This window comes from Boleophthalmus pectinirostris, unplaced genomic scaffold (assembly GCF_026225935.1).
Source record: "Boleophthalmus pectinirostris isolate CB_2022bp ecotype Guang Dong unplaced genomic scaffold, ASM2622593v1 HiC_scaffold_3, whole genome shotgun sequence".
Classification (NCBI taxonomy): domain Eukaryota; kingdom Metazoa; phylum Chordata; class Actinopteri; order Gobiiformes; family Gobiidae; genus Boleophthalmus; species Boleophthalmus pectinirostris.
The window spans coordinates 26,216,779-26,240,892 of NW_026571299.1; the positions used below are offsets into that span (position 1 = coordinate 26,216,779).

At 39.5% G+C, this 24,114-nt stretch overlaps 1 protein-coding gene across 1 annotated transcript; it reads right to left on the minus strand.

Annotated features, from left to right (window-relative positions):
• Positions 1-6,689: 6,689 nt before the first annotated feature.
• lrrn2 (leucine rich repeat neuronal 2) lies at positions 6,690-8,963 on the minus strand. Its single transcript, XM_055160326.1, has one exon. The coding sequence runs from the start codon at positions 8,961-8,963 to the stop codon at positions 6,690-6,692; it is 2,274 nt and encodes a 757-aa protein (XP_055016301.1).
• Positions 8,964-24,114: the final 15,151 nt, after the last annotated feature.

The window sequence follows — 24,114 nt, forward strand, 5'->3', positions numbered from 1 at the left end:
AGTGCTCCACTGTGTTTTGAAACTCCATACACCAGGGTGTCGAACTCAAATTCACAGAGGGTCAAAATTAAAAACTGGGACTAAGTCGTGGGCCAAACTAAATATTTATTGACAAATTTCAACAACATCTGCATGTTTTCTCTTCTTTCGACATATGTAATGTTAAATCTTTTCTTATTGAAATAAATGTTTAATAATAGATTTGCTTAAACATTAAATCCAGAACAAGCAAAATATAAAATAATAGCTAAATAAAAATAAAAAAAATGTCTCTATGGCCTATCTGTAGCCAGCGGGCAGCTCTAATACATGTTTGATATTATCTCACGGGCCAAATATAATTATTTTGCAGACCAAATTTGGCCCCCGGGCCTGAGTTTGACATGCCTGATTTGGATGATTTCAGCCCTGGAATTGCCAGTCTCTACTGAACTAAAGGTAAAATGCAGAGCATTTTGAGCTTTGGAGATGTAAACAGACTAATAATGTTACTCAAACATGTGTGAATGAAACAAAACACAACTCCAGGTCTATTTTGATGAGATAACAATGTTCTAACATGGCTTAATGCTCACAGGGGTCCATTTTTGGTGCCGTTCTTTAAAACTGCACTATGTAACTTTTATGAAGGATGGTCTTCCACCTGTTTGTCTCCATGGAGATGTTATTGCTTTGCCCTGAATATTCCACAGAATATTCAGAAACTTTATTTATTTATTTGTTTTAAATCTCTATTACTTTAAGTAGTTTTCATTCTTAGGCAGTAAGTTTGAATAAATATAATAGCTCTTAAACACATACTGTGAAACATTCCAATTCCAAACGATGCAATCATCTACATCGAGACAAGCAGGTGGTGGACCCTTCACCAAAAAAAAAAAAAAAAAAAAAAAAAAAAAAAAAGGTACTACTGGTCTTTCACAATTAAGGGTAAAAATAAATAAATAAATAAAAAGGACTCTAGCAGCATGGCCAAGCTGTACTGCCACTACTATTGATGTTTCTTTTATATTTAATTTAATTATTTTTCCCCCCCTTCTTTTTATGTATTTTTTAAAATCTTTCTTATGCCATCTTTAAGTCTTTGTGTGTTTGGGGAAAAGGGGCGGGTTAGGGGGTTTGTGAGCTTTGTTGTTTTATGTTTGTTCTGTGTATTATTTTCTGTATTTGTGTCTTGTTTTCATGTTTATTATTATTATTATTATTATTATTATTATTGTATTGTTTAATGCTTTATTTTATAGTCCTTAATAAAAAATAAAAATTAGAAATAAAGAACTGTAACATATTTTTACCATTCCATTATGCTATGATATTCACCAACACTATTTCATGCAGGTGTAGTTATCTATCAACATTTCCATTTAACTGTATTCTTGATTAATTCAATATAGTAACTGTTCTACACACCCCTCTAGATAACTATTATAAGTCTAAATGTTCCATGGTTTCTGTAAAATGTGGGCAATGTCAGGTCTTAGCCAGCAGGGGGCAGGATAAAGCACACTGCTGCCACTATCTTACTGTAAATTCTGTGAGGTTAACTGCTTTAGATATGACAAGGAGCTCTGCACAACAATACTGTTGTTATCTCTGAAATGTGTTACAAAATCACAAAATAGTTACAAGAGAGTTGGATAAATTTGATCTTTTATTAGATAATGATGATGTTTCAAAATAGACTGGAGCACAATCACGTGAAATTAAGCTTCTGGGTTGATGTGAACAGTACTGTGCAAAAGTCAGAGCAGAAAAGTAAGACAGGTGTAATGTACAAAAAATATACACATCTTCAAAAGAAAATCAAAAAATAGAGTTTGACCTCTGCTAAGGTGCAGGTCCTAATTCGCAATTTTATTTTAGTAGCCTGATTCATGAGATGGTTTCACTTCGTAGAAACGGTCTAACCTCGCAGCATTAGAATTCGTTCACTTGACAGTAGATTTTAAAAATTTTATTTAACCAATCATTGCTATTTGATTGTGATGCCACAAACTGGGGTAACTGGTGTATTAAGCTTTTCCCAAATCCCGTAGGAAGAAGGGCAATAACGTTTTTCCCCTTGATAAATTTCATCAAACATTCTCTTTGTTCCAGCTTTAAATCCTCGATCTCGGGAATCGTTGCCAACACAGAATGTATGGCTCTTCGCTGATTGGCTGGTGCCCCAACTTGCATTTCCAGGGTTTTTGCAAACCGTCCAGTGTATTCCAATTCCTGACCTAGTTGTTGGAGAGAAATGAAATTGAGTGGAGACACTAGGTGGCACCAGCCTGGTTATTATTTTAGTGCCATGAAGCAAAATTCACCATGTTTATAATGAGGAAACAGCAGTTAAATAAGTTTATATCACCCAGTAACTTCTTCTCTAATGCTTTTTCAATCCACGGGCTTCAGAATGATGAAAAACTACCACTGTTGCCATAGCAATTAGAAATTTAAAGGGACAGTTTGGAATTTTGGACATAGGACCTCATTTCCTAGTGAGCCAGAGTGTTGGAGACATGTGGAGACACTTTTTAAAATATTCCATCCAGTCCTTGTATTTGCAGAGGTCGCTGGTGCTAGGCTAGTGCATGTCAATGGCCATAGTTATCCTGCCACTAAAAACAGTCTTACCCACTCCACAAAACACCTGAAGTAAATTTTTTAATACTCCAGAATGTCGATGTAATTGTCTGTGTCAATAGAATAATTTTAAAAGTAAAACCAACCTTGCATTTGAAGTATTTATGTCTGAGCAGCAGCAGGGAGTTGTACTTCCTGATAGAAAGCTCGGCAGCGGTGGACTGATATCACCTGGCACCAGCTGGCTCTGTAATAGTTTGTTTACCTGCAGCTGCCATAGTGACACATAAAGCACAGGAAGAAGGAAATATGGCCAAATTCATATCACCACAACTAACTAGAGCATAGTAAAATTCTGCTGCTGCTGAGAAAATAGTCCCTCAACATGCGACGATTCATGATGAAGGTTGATTTTAGTTCTAAAATTATTCTATCAACACAGGCATTCAGATGGACAGTCTGGTGTAATAATAGATTTACTTTGGGTGTTTTGTGGAGTGGGTAAGACTGTTTTTAGAAGCAGGCTAACTATGGCCATTGAAATGTGCTAGCCTAGCACCAACAACCTTTCCAAATACAAGGACTGGATGGATTAGTTCAAAAAGTATCTCCACATATCTACAGTACTCTGGCTCACTAGGAAATTAGACCCTTTGAACTGTCCCTTTAAAACAAAATGCCCTTTTGAACAGTGAAAAGCACTGTAAATGTTGCCTTTAACAGGAAGCATAAACCCTTAAATTGACAAATTGTCACACAATGACTACCTACTTACTTCTTACTACATATTCATAAATTAAAGGTGCACTATGTCACTTTCCTGGTGGAGAGACAGTGACCTGCTTGTCTCCACGGTAACGTAACCAGGAATGTTCCACAGCATGGCAATATGTGCACTAACTCCCAAAGTGCATTTAATGAACGACTATGTTTCGGTCCGTAGATCTTCCTCAAGTCGTGGTATGTAATGTATCTCCATGGAAACAAGCAGGTGATACCAAGCCAATTTACAGGTCAGGTCTATGGGGAGACGACCCCGCTCACAATAAGAATGCATGTATTTCAAGTTATTTTTCAGCAATACAAAACAACGGTGCACTGCAGTGAAATAAACGACAATGAGATATGTTTAATGCCATGATTTGGAACATTCCAGGCCTCAAACGGATTTTTGAATAAAATGTAAAACATATAATAGTTGATGAACTTTTCCACAGTACTGTTGAGTTTGGAAATGTCCCATGTTACTGACTGGAAGCAAAGCAAAAAGTTCACACCAATCACCAGCTTACAAAGCAAAAATAAGCAGCAGTTTAGTTCAAAACCATCCCAAAGTCTTTAGTTTCCGTTTGAGCTTTAAACAATGACGACGTGATGATGACCCTGGAGTCCGAAACACTTCCAAATAAAAGTCTTTTGATCCGATCTGTAATTCCGCCTTTGTGATTGTCCATTTTCTTCTTAATTCTGTACAATACACTTAAACACAAAACAATGACAATATATATTTACTTTATATGGTATAGAAAATAAATACAAATCTATATATCCACACACCACGGCTGGAATTTACAATCTTTCTTCGTGTTTTCTCGTCGTGTTTTGTCTCATGTGTGTAAGTGGATGTAGTGTCAGTCATTTCAGTTCATAACACAATCATTTTTAATAGAGTTAGAGCGCAGGACATGGCTTTATACTGGAGGATTCAGTCAAGTTTAGTGTACAATATATGTATAAACATAGTCAAATAATACTAGTACACTTCTCCTGAGCTCAAAGCCAATCCGTGGGTTTCAAAATGATGAAAAATTAGGACCGTTGCCATAGTGATTAACAATTTCAAACTAAATATTGTCTCTCTTGAATGAGAAAAAGTGCTTAAAATGGAGCTAGTGTAAATTCAGCCTCTCATCGTTCTTCTCTCTTCTCATCCTCTCATTGTTCTCCGCATGTTCCTCATCCTCTCATTGTTCTCACGCTCCTCATCCTCTCATTATTCTCTTCACGCTCCTCATCCTCTCATTGTTCTCACATTCCTCATCCTCTCATTTTCTCCTCACGTTCCTCATCCTCTCATTGTTCTCCTCATGTTCCTGATCCTCTCATTGTCCTCTTGACTCTCCTCATCCTCTCATCTTCACCTTCACGCTCCTCATCCTCTCATCGTTCCCCTCGCTCTCCTCATCCTCTCATTGTTCTCCTCACGCTCCTCATCCTCTCATCATCCCCTTCACTCTCATCTTCTAATTGTCCCCTTCACTCTCCTCATCCTCTCCATGCTTATCATCCTCTCATTGTTCTCTTCACTCTCCCCATCCTCTCATTGTCCCCTTTGCTCTCCTCATCTTCTCATCATCCCCTGCATTTTCCTCATCCTCTCATCGTCCCCTTCACCCTCATCTTCTCATCGTGCCCTTCACTGTTCTCATCCTCTCATTGTCCCCTTCACTCTCCTGATCCTCTCATTGTCCTCTTCATTCTTATCATCCTCTCATTGTCCCCCTCGATCTCCTCATCTTCTCATTGTTCTCTTCACCCTCATCTTCTCCTCGTCCCCTTCATTCTCCTCATCATCTCATTCAAAATCAATTCAAATCAAATCTACAAATATTGAGACTTCATTTTGTGTGGGGGGGTTTAGGTTCTCAAACTTGCTATGTTAATTTTGTGGTTTAAAGTCTTTTCAGACGATAATCACGTATTTGGGGTTGTATAACGCCACCATTTACGATTTAATCATCACAAGGGATTTTATACCAATGAATCCTGACACCCTGTGAACAGTTAATGAGAAAAACGGGCTGGTTAGATCTTTGTGTGAGATGTTTAAACAATTGTCATTACATTACTTAGTTAAAACCAATCTGATCAGGAAACAGCCATTATGAGCATGAACCGTTTATAGATTAGACCAGGAGTCTCCAACCTGTAGCTTGGGAGCCACCAGTATCTCTCCACCCCCTTCCAAGTAGCTCGCAGAGGGATTTCTGAATCATACATATTGTGTTGAATAAGTAAAATTGAATTAATTAAATGCCTTTCGCTATTGTACATGTATCATTTTGATGCCTAACTTTGTGCACTAATAAATGGATAATGAGTCATGTTTTATACGTTATCTAACTCAGGGTGATCAGATTTTCAATATAAAAAACTGGGACATCCTCGGTTTGTGTTGTTTGGTAATAATAAAATTGTGAATTGAGTGTGTAATTAAGGAAAACTTTTCTGCACTCAGCCCATTTACGACTAACATGTGAGTCAGTATAGTCACATTTTCTTTGTGTTTTGGTCATTTTTCAGCAGCTTTTTTTGTATTTTACTTAAACAAATGACAATGCATGCCTCTCTTGACTGTTGGCAGGGATCAAATTGGTCAAAAATAGCGACATCTGGGACATTTCTTGTATAAAACTGAGACAAATCACTTGTTTTGGATAAATCTGCTGAGACAAGGGACACAGGGCTCAAAACCGGGACCGGGTAAATAGGGACACCTGGTCATCCTAATCTAACTGTACCTCTTCTAAGGCTTGCTGAGGCTCTTTTATATACTAAATTTCTTGTGAAAGCTAAAACTAGTAGCTCTGGCATTTTTGTTTCGTAAAGGTAGCTCAAAGGAAGAAAAAGATTGGAGACCCCTGGATTAGTTTTAGTTATCAGCCTGAAAAACGTTTGGAGCCCACCAGCCCGAGGGTTTGTGATTAGTGAGATGTTTCGTTGACCTTAGAGCTACAGATGAAGGATCCACCACCTGCCCGACTACAAGGAGATGTTACTGCTTTGCCTGTGTAGAATTATTAGTACAGCACAGTAGTGTAGTATAGTATAAACCTACTATCTCCAAGGAAACAAGCAAGAGACGCTACCAGGCCAAGTTATGCGTCAGAACAATGAAGAGGTGATCCTGCTCAGAGTGGTTTTGTTAGCATTAAAAACATCTATAACCGCGAAAATGCAAGCAAGTTTAATACCATAATTCAGAACATCCCAGGCATCTCCATGGAGACAAGAATGTAGCGAACCCTCCCCCAGTAAAATTACATAAATTTAAGGTTGTACTACAAACATACGTCAGCCCAAATCCTCCGCTACAGAGCCATGTTTTGCTGTTTAACCCATCACAACGGCACTTTCTCACTCTCTCCTCCTTTTTCTTCTTTGACCTGGATCACATGACCTTTCACTTCCTGCAGCAGCATCACGTGATCACCCTTCTGACCCTCCGTCTCAAAGCTCTGCCCGGCCAGAGCTAGCAGGATCAGCGCCAGCAGCAGAAGCGTCACCGCCGTCGACGTCAGCTCCGGTTTCAGCTCGAGACTAGCTTCCGGCTCCTCTGCTTCTTTTGTCCTAAACGTGACGCATTGAGGTTTTCGAACGCTTCTCACCCTTTTGCTTACGCGCTTGCTATCGTCTGCGACCCCTAGGTGGAGACATACCCTGTAAAACGTCTCCGGTTGCAGATGCGTTAGATTAAAACTTTGTGTTCCAGCGAGGATTCTTGTCGTGTAAGTCGGCGTGTGCAAATTGGCGTATATGGCTTGCCACGATAGACGTGTTGAAGGTAAGTTACGTACATTTTGCCAAGAAAGGATGGCATAGCGTTCTCCAACTTCCCTTAATTCCAATCTGGCAACCTCAGCTCGCAAAAACGCTTTCAAATTCACTTTTTTCCGACGGTTTTCTCGAGCATGCACGCCAAGGGTTACGCTTCTTGTATCTGCGCCTAGAATATTTTCAGCAATACAAGTGTACAGTCCGGCTTCATGGGATGTCACCTTGCTGATTTCTAAAGTACCCTCAGGAAGTAGCTTGTAGTGCTTGTTCCGATAGCATAACGACCTATTCTGACTGTCCTGATTTCTGCTAGAAGTAACGTTATGATTCGATCTTGAGAAATTGCGACATGAATTCGGTTTATTTGGTCCCAATTTCATCCCAGAAGGAGTTACCCAGTAGATTTCCGGTTGCGGATCACCAAGCGCGCGGCAATGCAAGACCAGTTTTCCGTTTTCTCTCACGCCGACGTACGAAGGGAGAGAATTTGACGGGATCATCGGAAGGCAAGACGCAGACATCTCCAGAGTTGATACCTCCCGAACTTTTCGCGATCTCAGTTCCGGAGGCTCGGCGCAAAGAGTGGCTTGCGGTTGGATAAATCGTACAACTCGAAGCGCTTGGGAATCAGTTTGATCTTTGTCGATATAAAGATGGGGAGATTCTTCAGCAGCCCAGCGGAATAAACAATCGCAACGTAACGGGTTGGAGTGTAAGCTAACTTCTTGCAAATTGGGCAAAGATAGCATGATATTGTGATGTAGAGCGCTAAGAGCATTTGAGTTTAGCATTAAACTTTCAAGCCTGGTTAGTTTAAGAAATGCGTGAGGATGAATGTAGGACAAACGTGGATTATTTGTGATTTCAAGTTTGGTTAGTTCTGGGAGATTTTCCAGCGCTCCTTTCTCAATTGAAACCAGATCGTCCATGTTGTTTAAACCGAGCTCCTTAAGATGCACCATGTCATGGAAATCACCATTCTGAATTATTTTTATCCGATTTTTGTTCAGATCGAGGAATTTGAGACCAGGAACTCTTCGCAAGGCTGCAGTGGGGACTTTTGTAAGTTGGTTGTCAAAGAAGGATAGACTTTCTAGCTGATCCAAGCCATCTAGCGCTTTCTCTGCTAGATTTTGTAGCCCCATCCCGCCAAGAACGAGACTCCGCAAAGATTTCAACGCGATAAACGCTTGTTCCGGTAACGCTACTACCGGATTTCCACCTAACATCAGCACCTCCAACTTCGGTAACGCTTTGAACCATCTTGGATCTATTGTGGTCAGTCTGTTATTGTTGATATGCAGGCGAAGCAGGTTATCCAAGCCAGTGAATGCTCCTGGCGAAATCGTATGCAAATTGTTGTGACTTAAAAACAGTTCTTGCAACACTGGCAGTGACGGGAAAGATGCATCCGGTAGGTGGCTTAAATGGTTTTCTTCTAAATGCAGTGCTAGCAAATACCGCAATGGGGGACCTGACGTTATTGTTCGAATATGGTTGAAACGGTTTTGCGATAAGTCGAGATCGGTCAAATTTGGGAGTTTTTGCAACGTTGAAGTGTCCAAGTCCGAAAGAAGATTACTCTGCAGTCTTAGCGTGTGTGTGTTTTTGGGAATGGGTGATGGAAGCTTGGTTAGCAGTAGGTCATTGCAGTCCACAGTTGGCGCCTCGTGGTACAAGGAGTCAAAGGAAAACCACGGCTTGATTTGGCAGACGCAGCGGATTGGGCAGGAGACATGCCAGGGCAGTGAATGTGGTAGGTTACCCACCACTAGAGGCACGCAAATGACCAGGAAGATACAAACAGTGCAATGCAAGGGTGATGGTTGGGGCCTCATAATCCTTACGAATGAATGGAGGTTGCAGTTGAAAGAAATGTTAAGTGTGTTCAGAAGATTGCTAATAGTTTGGGTGCCATCTTCTTGGTTTCACATCGTTTGGAGGTAATTGGAGTTTCCTTTCCAGCTAATCTAGTGGCGTTTACTCTTAAATTCAGGTGTAAAATGGCCGTAGTTTGAAGAAAATAGCGTTGATGAACACACTGGCTCCTTCACATCCTGGCAGTAGGTGGCGCTCTTGTGGTTGTGGAGTGGTTCAAGAATGACCTGCAAAACATAAGAAAGATAAAACTTTTTAGTAAAGTTAGTTGGAGCAATACACATGAGATCAAAGTGTAGACTACGATGCATTTTAGACACTTAAAGGTTCACTGTGTAACTTTGGTGGAAGGTCAGTCACTGTTGGTTTCCATGGTGATGTTATTGCTTTGCCTAGAATGTATAGGGTTAAACAGGGGTGGGCGATATCTTGATGTTTTAAATATATCGAGATATTTTTTAAGCAGAAAATGGATTCTGACATATTGTATAAATCGATATAATGCTTATATTTAATTCTGATTTCACCGCTTCAGTTGTTTGCCTTCTCTGTGCTTGCCTGGCACAAGAAGCCAGCAGTTTTTTTTCAGCACTTATAGTTTATGCAAATGAGCCATGTGGTTTTAAGTTTTGTTTCTGTAAAATGCGCAAAGTTGCATTAAACACACTATAATCTCAAAGGGGCCAATGTGGCTCTATAGAGAACCTGCATGTGATGTCACGGCCTTGCCCTGATCCACTTCCGGTGAGCCAGATATTTCACATTATGCCGGAAAAGAGAGATAAAGACACAGGGGTTCAGTTGTATCAGATCCCAGTTGAAGCTGATAGAGGAGACAAGTAGAGCTGCCTTCAGTGTGCCAAATACCCGTCAATATGCGGGGGGTCCCCATCTCCCAATTGTTGAGCAATACAGACTCAAATGTGAACAAAGAAAAAGAGACCACAGTGGATGCCACTGACAACCTAAACTGAATAGGCCCTATTCAATTGATTCAACTTATAAAATGAACTGCATTTAGCCTAGTGTGAGAAATGTGGCCACAGACCTGGTTACAGACAAGACATGTTACTAGAATGCTAGTTACTATCGTCGGGACCATCAATATGGCGGCCAAAACAAAAACGGTCACGTGACTGCAGGGTCACTATAGTAGTTATGGTTTATATGTTGTAAAGTTTAGTAATGTAAAGTTTATTTATGCAGAAGATTTTGATCCATAATCTGCTGCAGTGTAGAACTTGTACAATAGTAAAAACGGTCAGTTTGATCTGGGCAGTGGATTGTGGGATACCTCACAGCTCCTTACCGCTGGTGAGGAACCTCATCTGCTGAAGGAGCTCATTATGGTTATAGTATGGATAACATAGTATGGAGTTAATGAAAAGATAAGCTTGAGATCAATTATTTTTATTTTTGAATGACAACAAGGCAATATGTATAATTTCTTCCATCCTTCTTCTTTTTTTTTTCAATGTCACAGAAGCACTTTGTTTCTAAATGAACTGCCGACCTCTTTGCACTTGGATAAAAAAACGACCTTGTGGAATTTAGCATATTTGTTTTTGCAGTAGTTTTTGGGGGTTTATATTTCCTGTAAAGATTTCTTGATATATAGCAAAATATATCGAGATATATTTTTTGCTTCATGTCACCCAGCCCTAGTGTTAAATAGGGCTGGGTGATCATTAAGAAGTTGCCGATACGATACATATCTCGATACATAAGCCGCAATACAATACATATCTCGATACAGTGAGCTTTCGGTTCGATACGATATATTTCAAATTGATTCGATACAGTTCAATAAAAAATAAAGGCTAAATCATGTCTGTGATACTAAAAGTCTTTGTTAAACCACTTCTTGTGCAAAGTTCACATGAAACACAAACATTTTAATCATCAAAACAGTGAAAATATCAAATGTGTTGCATAAATGAGTTTCATTCCACTAATCAAGCAACAAAACTGTAGTGTTGTAACAAAATAATGCAGTAAAATATTCTCTATATATACAAAAATACTCTTGGCGATATATCGATACAGCAGTCCCCGATATCAATACTGTATCATCATATTAAATGATATGATATATCAATATTTTGATATTTTGTCACACCCCTAGTGTTAAATGTTACCTATTTACGTAAGGACAAGCCAGGTATAGGTCAGAGCTGTGGAGAGGTGACCCCGCTCACATTAAGCATGCATGTATTTCAAGTTAATAAAAACATCTGGGATTGAACACCATGGAGACAAGCATGTAATGAATCTCCCCCCAGAAAAGTTACATAATGCACCTTTATGCCTTGAAGATGGTTGATGTAAAAGAACGTCTGTCATGAAAATATGAATACAAAACAATGGGGCAAAGTGAGCAAAAGAGCTCCACCTGCTGGCACACTGAGGAATGAAGCAGTCTCAATTAGGATAAAAACAACAGCAGCTAAATGTGTTAAATGCAGAATGAAGCAAAGAATGTGACTGTACCCTGAGCTCTGAGGAGAAGTAAAATCATTTGAAATCGCGTGTACATTTCTGGTGTCAGCATTTCACAGCCTCAGTTTAGATCAGCACTTTTTATGTAACGACTAAAAAGGCTCCAGGGATCTCTGCTTCTAACGACCTTCTGAGCGCGAGGAGCCATCAAGTCAAATGGTGTAGTAAAAAAAAAATCCTTTACTCATGTTTTCATTATAATACCATCATAAATCCAGACCAGTTTGTTAAAGGAGCACTGTGTAACTTTTCTGGTTGACTTGCTTGTCCACAGTTTGGAAGTAAACAGTGTTGGGAGTAACACGTTATAAAAGTAACAAATTACTGTAATGCTTTGCGTCTTCCTGTAACGCAGTAATGTGGAATTACAGGGGGAAAAATTGGTAATATTTTACTCGGTTCAAATGTCAGTAATGTGCGTCACAATGCTTTTTTAACCTGGATGGAAGTGGTGAGTTTTTTGTTTTTTTTCATACAAATGTGCTAAAATCACCGCGATATCAGCAGCTGTGAAACGCCATCGTTACAATTACGAGTGTTGGGATAGGCCCAGAGGTGCACCCACGTAGGCCATCGGGTGACCGCAGGCAAAAGGACTGCGGTCGCTGTACTAAGTGCAGCCGAAGCCCGATCACGCTTTGCAGCCACCCTGCTCCATGTTCTTGGGGTTCTCCAAGGGGCTCCTACATTCCAAGTCCTATTCCAAGATTAGTCCTGGTTTAGTCCTGGTTTAGACCTGGTTCAGCTCTAGTTTAGTCCTGGTTTAGACCTGGTTTATTCCTGGTTCAGTCCTGGTTTATTCCTGGTTCAGTCCTGGTTTAGTCCTGCTGGTTTAGACCTGGTTTAGTCCTGGTTCAGTCCATATACAGCTCAAAATTTCGGCATCTTCGCTCGCTTTGATGAGAGTAACTTAAAGTAATGCAATAGTTGTGTAATGTCTTACACTTTAAATACAGTAATATTGTAATGTAATGAATTATTTTGAAATGACAGTAACAAGTCATAAATAACACATTAGAGTTTTCCAGTAACTTGCCCAACAGTGGAAATAAACATGGTAATCACAATGGAAACAAGTTAATGGTCAGTTCTATGAAGAAGTAAACCTATGCGTGTAAAAAATTAATGTTCTTATGAGCTATAAAACAACTGTAATTGTACAAATGCAAGGGAGATACTGTATGTTTAATGCCCTACTGTGGAGCATTCCAGGCAAATACATAACATCTCCATGGAGACAAGGAAGTAGCGGACCTCCACATTAGAAGTTACACCTTTAAGAGCAGGGACAATAGGCAACACATTTTAAAATTTGGGCCATTTTTAATAATAATTAAAAACAACAACAACAACAAACTCTCAATTTTCCAGCTTTTTGTATCTTTTTTAAAATTTTCAAATAACCATTTAACTCAAGTAAAATGATATTGATTATGTGCCACCAGATCAAGTAATAACACAAATATAATATCAACATTTGCAGTATTCACACTTTTCCTTGTTGGATCAGGGTTTTGTCCTGATGTAGCCCAGGTTTCAATTTTCTTTAGTCCCAATTTCTATGTTTCATTTATACAAGTACGAGTGCATCCAATGAAACCATCTGACTTGTTTCAGAGTTTAACAGACCTTATTTCAGACTGACCGAGAAGATTGTTTCAGTAATTAGCCTGGGTCCTGGAACAGAGCGTGGAGGTGCTTTTTAAACAGGCCCGGCCATTAGCACAAGTGGAAGTAGCGGTGCATGTCATGACTGAATCAATGGATGTTTGGAAGAAAAGCTCTCCACAGCCCAGATCCTCAGCTCGGTTTGGGAGAACTAGTACTAGTGAAAGACTTTAAGAGACAAACAGCTTATTTTAAGTCGCCCAGTTCCCTGTGTGAAAGCTGCTATAGTCTGTTAGATAAGATAAATTGAGGATTGACTTGGTAGAAGACAAACCAAGACTGAAATGAGTCTTGGATCCAGAAAACACAACTTCTTACACAAAGTACAATTTTTAGATACTGGTACTTTACTTAAATTGCACTATGCAACTTTTTGGTTGGGGTCCATCTGTGTTTGTTTCTATGGATATGTTGGACCTTGAATGTTCCACAGTATGAGATTAAACAGATCTACCTTACATTTATTCAATTCCAAGTGGTTTTATAGATCAAAAATACCTAGAAAATCAGGCATTTTGACAGTGAGCAGGGTCGCCTTTCCACAAATCTGACCTGTAACTTGGCCTGGTTTGATCTCTATAAAGATAGAAACCAAACGAGACTGTGAAAAATTCCAAAGCAATTAAAAAAAAAAGCATTTGACAGACCAAGTTACACTGTTTTGATCTCCATGAAGATAGAAAGGTTTAATGCCATACTGTGAAACATTCCACACAAAGCAAGAACATCTCCATAGAGAAAAGCATTTGACAGGCCCTCCACCAGAAAAGTTACACAATGCACCTTAAAGTCAATTTTATAGTGGGTGCTTTTTAACTTTTACTTCACTATATCTGAAAGCTTGTATTTGTACTTTCTACTCCACTACATTTTACATCTGGACTGAAAAGTAAAAAGTACTTTTGTTTATGGTTTGTGATCTGCTGAAATGGCTGAGAATTCTTTTTAGCACATTTGATTTGAGTCAATGTCCAACTTTGAGCAAACTAAAAACACAAAAACAGTTAGAGAAAATTAAGAAACCTGTGATTATATCAAAGTTAAACCCGCACCTACCCGTTAACATTCCACCTGTCATTCGCTCGTGCCCGTGACAAATCACACACAAATTAAAAGCATTCTAAGTGAATCCATCAGAATATGAATTGAAAAGTTACAACTTCAAAAATTACAACTATGAAATGAAATGGTTACTCTTTCTTCAATACGAATACGAATTCACAGACGTGACTCGACTGCCATCACTTCACAGGCTTTATTTACTGAGTAGAAGAAACATTGATTGAGATGCCGGACTTTTGTGCCGCACACACCATGGACTGTATCAAGACTAAACTAGGACTAACCCAGGACTGATTCCAGGACTGAACCAGGAGGACTAAAACAGAACTAAACCAGGACTCACTGTCAGGACGGGCTTGGAGGTGCACTGGCGTAGACCAGCGCACCTCCAAGCCACACGGAGGTAAGTCTTTCTTCTTCTCTTTATTTATTTATATAGCGCTTTTCACAGACATTTTCTGTCCCCAAAGACACTTTTTCAGAGCATTATTCAGCATTATTCATTCACTCTATACCTGGTGATGTAGCCACAGCAGCGCAGCTGCCATGCCACTCGGCACCATCGGTCCCTCCGACCACCACCATCACTCACACACACACCACTTTCATACTAGGCAATGTGTGTGAAGTGTCTTGCCTAAGGACACAATGATTGTACTGATTGTATTTTTTAATTGACCTTGACTATCAACTGTTCTGGAGACCTGTAGCATGTTTCAGGTTGATGGGGGAAACCGGAGCACCCGGAGAAAACCCATCCAGACATGGGGAGAAACATGCAAACTCCACACAGAAAGGCCCGGGCGACCTGGGGATTGAATCCAGAACCTTCTTGCTGTGAGGCATGAGTGCTAGCCACTCAGCCACTGTGCCGCCGGAGGTAAGCGCAGCCGTCGCCCGATCACGCTTTGCGGACACCCTGCTCCACGGACTCGGGGTTCTCTCTCTGAAGTCCAAGATTTGTCCTGGTGAAGTCCTGGTTTAGTCCTGATTTAGTCCTGACACGTCCATGTGGAATTACTACCCACCTGCAAAATACCAGAACGTTATAACCCACCCGGTTCATCAACTATTTGCCCGCAGCCAAGCCGGTGCAGGACTCTGTTACACATTATTCATTCTTGTGACTCTAATCTCGTCCAAACCGTACCTGGAGTTGTGTTTTGTTTCATTTACACATGTTTGAGTAATCTTTTATTATTAGTCTGTCTACATCTCCAAAGCTCAAAATGCTCTGTACCACCTTATGATGTCATGAAATGGTAGTTTTCAAGTGAACAGCTCCTTTTACCTTTAGTTCAGTAGGGTTGAAATCATCCAAATTGTACAAAAGGTGTACGGAGTTTGTGTGTTTGAATGTGTGAATATGTGTGAAGGAAACATTAGAACATAAATCAGAAAATAGTGTAATATGAGCTCTTAAAGTCGCACTGAGAAAAGCCTCCAAACTGCAACTGCAACTTTGTTTTCTCAATGCATCAACCACAATCCCTCACTTCACACGTTCCCTTTAGCATCGCTCCTTCAAACAATACAATCTGGTGCATATTTTCTGTAAAACTCAAATAGCCATGTTTCACAGCCTGCCTTTATTTAGTCTCTCTCTCCCCTCCTCTCTTTTCTCTCTCTCTGCTCAGATCCGAGTTGCCATAGAAACTCCTCAGTGCTTCTCATTTACTTTGGATTTATTTTTTAGCCCAGTTTGTAGTGTATTTGTTGATAAGGAGTACAGATTAGGCTTGGTACAAAATGAATAAATGTTCATTGAAGTCTGTTGCCATTTATTTCAGCAGCTGTCAGTCATCTGTCCGTGTAATAAAGTCAATATCCGATCTGCGGCCACAAGTGGAGATAGGGCCTGTTAAAGGTGCACTGTGTAACTTATTTAAAGGGGGTCCGTCACATGGTTGTTTCTGTGGAAATGTAACGGCTCTGCCTGGAATTAAAGCCCTGCAACTTGCGGGACCCAACACAAAACAGTGCGATGCAGGACACATTTCTAAAGCTCATTCCCGGGTGTGAGCAGGACTGCATAATGTGGGAGCGGGCAGGTGGGATGATAAGCTGCAGTCCCACAAACTAAATATAAGTGTAAAGTAAAATATACAAATGATGAATGTATGCTTATCATTCATCATTTGTGCTGGATATTTTATTTGGCATTTTAACATTTTAAGCAGACTAAATTTGCATATGTGGTCTAATCTCACGTGCATTTTAGACCAGGGGTGTCAAACTCAAATTCACAGAGGGACAAAATTAAAAACTGGGACTAAGTTGTGGGCCAAAATAAATATTTATTGAATAATTTCAACAACATCTGCATGTTTCTCTTCTTTCAAGATATGTAATGTTAATACCTTAAAGTCGACGTCGCTTTAATTATAGTGGTCCTTTACACTGACAACCTTTAGGTCTTTGAAACTTTGATTCACAGCTCACAGTCAGAAGCTCGAGTAGGGCTGTAGGCCGTGATAACTTGTATAGCAGTATACTCATCATAACTGCTATAGACATTATCATGTAAAACAGGTAAGAATATAGGTGACATTGAGGACAGTTTAATGTAAAACAGAAAAGAAAAGAACTTAAAACTACCATGTAGTTAATGAGGTCCTGAATGCACCTATGATGTTCATATACTCCATTGGTGTCCAAACTTTTTTTCGTCAAGGGCCACACATCTAAACACAGATGAAGCAGAGGGCTGATCGAGGGTCATAGACTGATGCTCAATACAGTGAATAATTGAAGTATGTGCATGTTTAACACGTTAGAATGAGCCTTCAGTCTTTATTCAAGCTAAGAGTCTTAAAACCACACATTAAATATTAGCTTTATTAAGGTAGATTTAAAAAAAAAAACTTGCAGTAAAAAGTTAATTTTTAATTGAGGCAAGGTAAGAAAAATGTGTCTGAGGGCCGCATTTGACCCACGGGCCATATTCTTCTTTTCTGTATAAAGCCACTTTGTACAAGAATAAATACATAAATGATTATATTAACAGTATCATGCCATTGATACAATAAATATAAAACACAAAAACCAACTAATAGGAGAGTGAGTGGATTTGCCACAGAAGTTCATACAACCCTCGAAGACTCAAATCTCCACCTCAAAATGTACACATTTAGTGAACAATAAGGTTATATACTAATTAGGGCTGAACAACTTCTTGTGAAAAAAATCTAATTAGGATTTTTCTGACAGGTATTTCAATTTGCAATTAGATCACAGACTGTATAAAGAAGTGGACTGAGCGAGTGTGAGGTCACCATCGTTCAGCTCCAGTCAAATGAAGCTCAAGAGGCAAGCGGTTACAGGAGCGAATTTGGAGCTGAGTTCCATATTCGGAGTAGGAATTGATTTATGGGCAAAACAGTAAAATAATAAAATAAACACCAGGATCACTCAGAGCCGGTTAATGTGAACATTTTAAGACCAAAATAACGAGGCTCACAGCAGTTACAGAGAGAGAGAGGGGACAATTTGGAACGTGGCGGCTAGAGGGTTAGCTGTGCCAAATCATAATACAGTCTATGGATTAGAGCTGTGATATATGCTTAAGTAGGAATTTGAAGTGCACCTTGTAAACGACTCCAGGAGCATTAAGATTTGAGAGAAGACTGATGTTTGCAGAGATCTAAACTACAGTTACAACAAGATTTTTGTATTTGAAGACGTGATTTCTTTTGTTCATTGCAGAGGACATTCTGTTACTTCTTAGTCCTTGTTATTTGATAATTTCACCAACTCAAATTGCAGTTTTGATTTGACTGTGATATTTTGTGCAGCCCTAATAGCAAGTACAGAGACAGGACTAATATCAAAAGTATCGAAAATCAGATCCTGATTGATACTAAAACTAGAATTGAAAGTAGATACTCATTTTTGCAGCTGTCAATACTACAAAAGTCACATTCACAGGACAGAAGTGAACCTTTCCTGAAAATATTATTATTTAATGTTGAAAGTCACATTCTGTTTTGAGAGCTTCTTGCCACGCCCTCTTTTTAGTCAATCAATCAATCTAGAGAAGGACATGTCTTTAGTCGACCAAGAACTTCTTTAGTTGAATGCAGCCAGTGTTGGGAAGTAACTGAATACATTTACCCAAAATACAGATCTGAATACTAATTTTGAGTAACTGTATGTTGGTTTAGGTACTTTTTCATGTGATGGTATTCAGAGTACAGTTACTTTACTAAACAATGTCATTTTTGTCTTTACAGCTGCACTATGTAACTATTCTGTTAGAGGTCCATCACCTGCTTATTTCTTTGTAAATGTCATTTCTCTGCCTGTAATGTTCCACAGTATGATATTAAACAGCTCTATCTCACATGTATTCAATTGTAGATGGTTTTATAGCTCAAAAATACATAAAAAAAACCAGACATGAGACTGTGAGCAGTGTCAGCTCTCCACAGATCTGACCTCAAACTTGGTCTGGTTTGGACCTGTAACTTGTTCTGGAAGTTTAATGCCATACTGTGAAACATTAGCCTGATTCATCAGCCGGTTTCACTTTGTAGAAACCGTCTGACCTTGCAGCATTAGGATTCGTTCACTCGACGGTATGCAGGTACTTTTTTTCATTTAACCAATCACTGCTATTTGGTCGTGACGTATGTATTGCGCCACTAACGGGGCTAACTGGTATATTAAGATTTTCCAAAATCCCGTAGGAAAAAGGACAATAACGTCTTTCCCCTTGATGAAATGCACCAAACATTCTCTTTGTTCCAGCTTTAAATCCTCGATTTCGGAATCGTTGACAACACAGAATGTATGGCTCTTCACTGATTGGCTGGTGCCAGAACTCGCACTTCCGGGGGTTTTTGCAAACCGTCAAGTGTATTTTGATTCCTGACCAAGTCGCTGGAGAGAAATGAAATTGAGCGGAGGCACTAGGTGGCGCCAGCCTGGTGAAACATTCCAAATAAAGTAACAATATCTCTATGAAGAAAAGCATTTTATGGACCCTCCACCAGAAAAGTTACACAGTGCATCTTTAACTGGACATAAATTAATGCATAGTAACAAAAATAAAGTTAACTTTGTATATAATGCAAAGCGAAGTAAAAGTACCCCAAGTATTCAGAATACAGTACTTGGATTGGTTCATGTACGTATAAGATTACGTTACAAAATACATTTTAATTGGGGTATTCAGTATTCTGTAACTAAATACATTTTCAAAGTATTTGTCTTGTCACTGAATACAGCCCTGTTAAAGGTGCACTGTGTACCATTTCTGGTGGAGGGTCTGTCAAACGCTTTTCTCCATGGAGATTTTATTACTTTGTCTGGAACAGGGGTAGTTCTTGGGGAGGGGCCACAGGGACCCTGGCCTCACCTCTAATCTGATTGGCCCCTGAAGTGCCCCTGTTCTGTCAGTCAACTGACGAGAAGAACAACTGGAGAATTCAATGAAGACTGATTCAATTCCACCCCCAAACTCTTGGCAGCAGTAAACCTATTGCGTTAATACAACTTTATTGGAGAAGAAACAGACCTGTGGAGGGCTTTTTTTACTGTCTATGCTTGTATTTGCACCGTACTGAATTAATCACTTGTGTGCTTGGGTGTTCCTGTACTTGGCCCCTGAATGTAACATGTGGCCCCTTAATGGTAGCCAGGCTGGTGACACCTAGTGCCTCTGCTCAATTTCATTTCTCTCCAGCGTCTAGGTCAGGAATCAGAATACAGTAGACAGTTCACAAAAACCCCAGAAGTGCAAGTTTGGGCACCAGCCAATCAACGAAGAGCCCTATATTCTGTGTTGGCAATGATTCCCGAGATCGAGGATTTAAAACTGGAACAAAGAGAATGTTTGCTGAGTTTTATCAAGGGGAAAGACGTTATTGCTCTTCTTCCCACGTGATTTGGGAAAAGCTTAATATACCAGCTAAGCTTAGCAGCGCATTACATACATCATGACCAAATAGCAGCGATTGGTTAAATGAAAAAAAGTACCTGCCTACTGTTTAGCGAACAAATTCTAACACTGCGAGGTCAGACGGTTTCTACGAAGTGAAACCGGCTCATGAATCAAGCTACCTTAGTGGCCCCTGTTTCAGAAAAATCCTAGAACCTCCACTGGTCTGGAATGTTTCACAGTATGGGATTAAACCTTTCTATCTCCATGGAGACCAAACCAAAGCAAGTTACAAGTTAGATCTGTGGAGAGGCGACCCAGCTCACAGTCAGAACGCCTGGGTACCTTTGAGCTATAAAACCACCTGGAACTGAATAAATGTAACGTAGAGCTGCTTAATGTCATACTGTGGAACATTCTAGGCTGAGCAATGAAGTTACGCAGTGCACCTTTAATATCCAGGTCTGAAAACGCCTTTTCACCGTTCACTTTCAGGTCCAGTGGCTCGATGTGAGATTGATTATTTCATTTGGTGTCCCAGTAGTTGCTTGTGTAGTAATGGCTTTTGCTGCTGTTTGATGGAGCCTAATTGTCTGTGTTTTTGTGTGAAGGCTGTAATTGAAACTTCAGGGGAGCTCAGAGAGAAAGAAGCATGAGTCATAACTGCCCAACTCTTCCTCTGATCATGTGGTCAATATTAGCACTATTAAAGATGCAATGAGTCACTTTTTGGTTGGGGGTCTGTCACCTGCTTGTTTCTATGAAGATGTCATTGAGCTGCCTACAATGCTCCACAGTGTGACATTAAACAAATCTATCTTACATTTATTCAATTACAGGTGGTTTTATAGCTCAGAAACCCCTAGAAAAACAAAATTTTGACTGTGAGCGGGGTCGGATCTCCATAGATATGACCTGTAACTTGTTCTGGTTTGGTCTCCATGAAGAAGAAACCGAACAAGACTGTGAAACATTCCAGACAAAGCAATAACATCTCCATGGAGAAAAGCATTTAACGGACCCAGCACCAAAAAAGTTGCACAATGTTTTGTGACTGAGCAGGGTTACCTCTCCACAGATCTGACCTGTAACTTGTCTAAATTGGTCTCCATGACAATAGGAAGGCAATAATGTCTCCACAGAGAAAAGTATTTGACAGACCCATCACCAGAAAAGTTACACAGTGCACCTTTTAAGAGCCGATATTACACTGTTTTCTGAGCTCTGTTATAATGTTGTTTCTTCTCTCAACAGAAAACAATCTGTGCTCCACTGTGTTTTTAAACTCCATACACCTTCACTAGAATCATTTGGATAATTTCAGACCTGGAATTGCTGATCTCCACTGAACAAAAAGTAAGGTGTTTTTAAGGTAACAACATTCTAACATGAATAAATGCTCACAAGAGTTTTCCCTAATATAGGACCTTTAAGGAAGAGCAAATGGTCTATTTAAGGTAAACCGTGTAACTTCTCACGGCGAAGGGTTCGCCACCTACTTCTCTCACACTGAAAAGTCTTATTGCTTTTTTTGTCATGGTGTTAAAGTCTATTCAGATCTTGTTGCATTCACACTATCACATGTGTTTTCATTGCTAAAGGCTGTTGGCTGTAGTTGTTTAGAAGGATTTAAACGAGACAACAACAGAAAGGAGACGTGTCCAGTGAGTAAACTGAAGATTTTGGAGTGAATCATGAGTTTAATCTTTTTATATTTAACTTTTCTTTTTTACAGTTTCCTATCCATTTTCTTTATAACTTGCTTTTTTTGCAGAAACTCATGTATTGTGAACTTGTGAGTACGTAACATACATAGAGCTTACATGTAAACTTGTGAGAGTGTAAGACACACAGAGTTCATGCGTAAACTTGTGAGTGTGTAAGATACATAGAGCTCACATGTAAACTTGTGACAGCATAAGATACATAGACATAGACGTAAACTTGTGAGTGTAAACTTGTGAGTGTCAGAAACATAGAGCTCACATGTAAACTTGTGACAGCATAAGATACATAGACATAGACGTAAACTTGTGAGTGTAAACTTGTGAGTGTCAGAAACATAGAGCTCACATGTAAACTTGTGAGTGCATCAGATACATAGAGTCACATGTAAACTTGAATGTAACTTGACTGTAAACTTGTGAAAGTGTAAGATACATAGAGCTCACACGTAAACTTACGAATGTGAACTTGTGAGAGCGTAAGATACATAGAGTTCAGACGTAAACTTGTGAGTATGTAAGATACATAGACGTCAAATGTAAACTTGTGAGTGTAAAGTTGTGAGTGTGTAAGATACATAGAGCTCATATGTGAACTTGAGAGTGTAAACTTGTGAGTACATAAGATACACAGAGATACGTAATCGTGTTGAGAGTTTTTGCCACGCCCACTTTTTTGTTGACTTATTGATTGGCAGCACGTCTTTAGTTGATCAAGAATTTCTTTAGCTGACTACAGCCCTGATTCAACCTATAGAAGCTACTTAGATGAGAGGTAAAACTATCCACTCTTAAAAGTTTTGTCCACTTGACAGAATTCAACTTTTCTTTAGCTCTGTGTTCTTACTGTGAGTGGAACCACCTCTCCACAGATCTGACTGGTAACTTAAGTTTAAACTTTTACTGTGTTTTCTTGTAAAGTGTCTTTGAGTGTCCAAAAGTGCTCTATAAACCACATGATGTTTAATTATTAAAGCTATACTGTGGAGCAAGCAACATCTCCATGGAGACGTGTAGAAAGCCTGAACAGGAGTTTTCAGTCTGTGGCTTGTTTCATTTTTGTCATAGAGTTGGCAAAACAAACCAGGTGTGTGGTGTTTTGGCAGACTTTCCCATCTGATGACCTTCATGTCTCTTCCAACTAGACTTTTGTGTTTGAAGTGAAATAGTGAAATGCCTTGCCGAGTGACACAACAGCAATATGTAAGTGGGATTTGAACTGGCAACCTTCCAAGGACTAAACCAGGAAAATATCAACACACAAGACCAGATAGACTAAAAATGTCTAAAATGTGTCTGCCAAGAAGACTACAAAACCAAGACTAAACCAGGACTAAACCAAGTCTAGACCAGGACTAAAGCAGGACTAAAGCAGGACTAAAGCAGGACTAAAGCAGGACTAAACCAGGACTAAACCTACACTAAATTAGGTCTAAACCAGGACATAGTTCCAGATCAACCAGGAGTACAGTCTTGGCAAATTTTTTATATTTGATGACCTTCTTGTCTCAAACAGGTGGAAATGTCTTGCAACCAGAATAGACCAGAATAAAGACTAAATCTGGTCTAAATAATTTTTACCAGGACTAAAGCAGGACTATATTTCCATTTCAACTTCGACCAGAAATGTCTTGCCCAGTGACACAATGACAACATAGTAGGATTCAAACCAGCAATGTTAGAAAAATAGTACTAAATCAGGACTAAATCACATCAGACCAGATTAAAGACTAAACCAGGTCTAAATTAGTTCTGCCAGGACTAAACCAGATCTCAACCAGGACATATTTCTATTTTCTAGTTCAATGTTGACCAGAAATGTCTTGCCCAATGACACAACAGGCAATAGAGTGTGATTCAAACCTTCCAAAATAGCACTAAATTAGGACTAAACCACATCAGACCAGATCAAGACTAAACCAAGTTGGCCAGGAGGACTAAACCAGGTCTCAGCCAGAACATATTTTCATTTAAACTTCAACCAAAAGTGCCTTGCCCACTGACACAATGACAGTGGGATTCAAACCTGCAACCTTCCAAAAATAGCACAAAATCAGGACTAAACTACATCAGACCAGATAAACTAAACCAGGTCTAAAATAGAGCTGCCAAAAGGACTAAACCAGGACTAATCCAGGTCTAAAGCAGTCTAAACCAAAGATGCCTTGCCCAGTGACACAGTGACAACATGTGAGTGCAATTCAAACCAACAACCCAACAAAAATAGCACAAAAACAGGACCTAAAGCACATAAACACTAAACCAGGTCTAAAATAG

Bases quoted from the DNA above. Each gene is read 5' to 3' on its own strand.
- lrrn2 (XM_055160326.1), bottom strand. From the start codon at position 8,963: ATGAGGCCCCAACCATCACCCTTGCATTGCACTGTTTGTATCTTCCTG.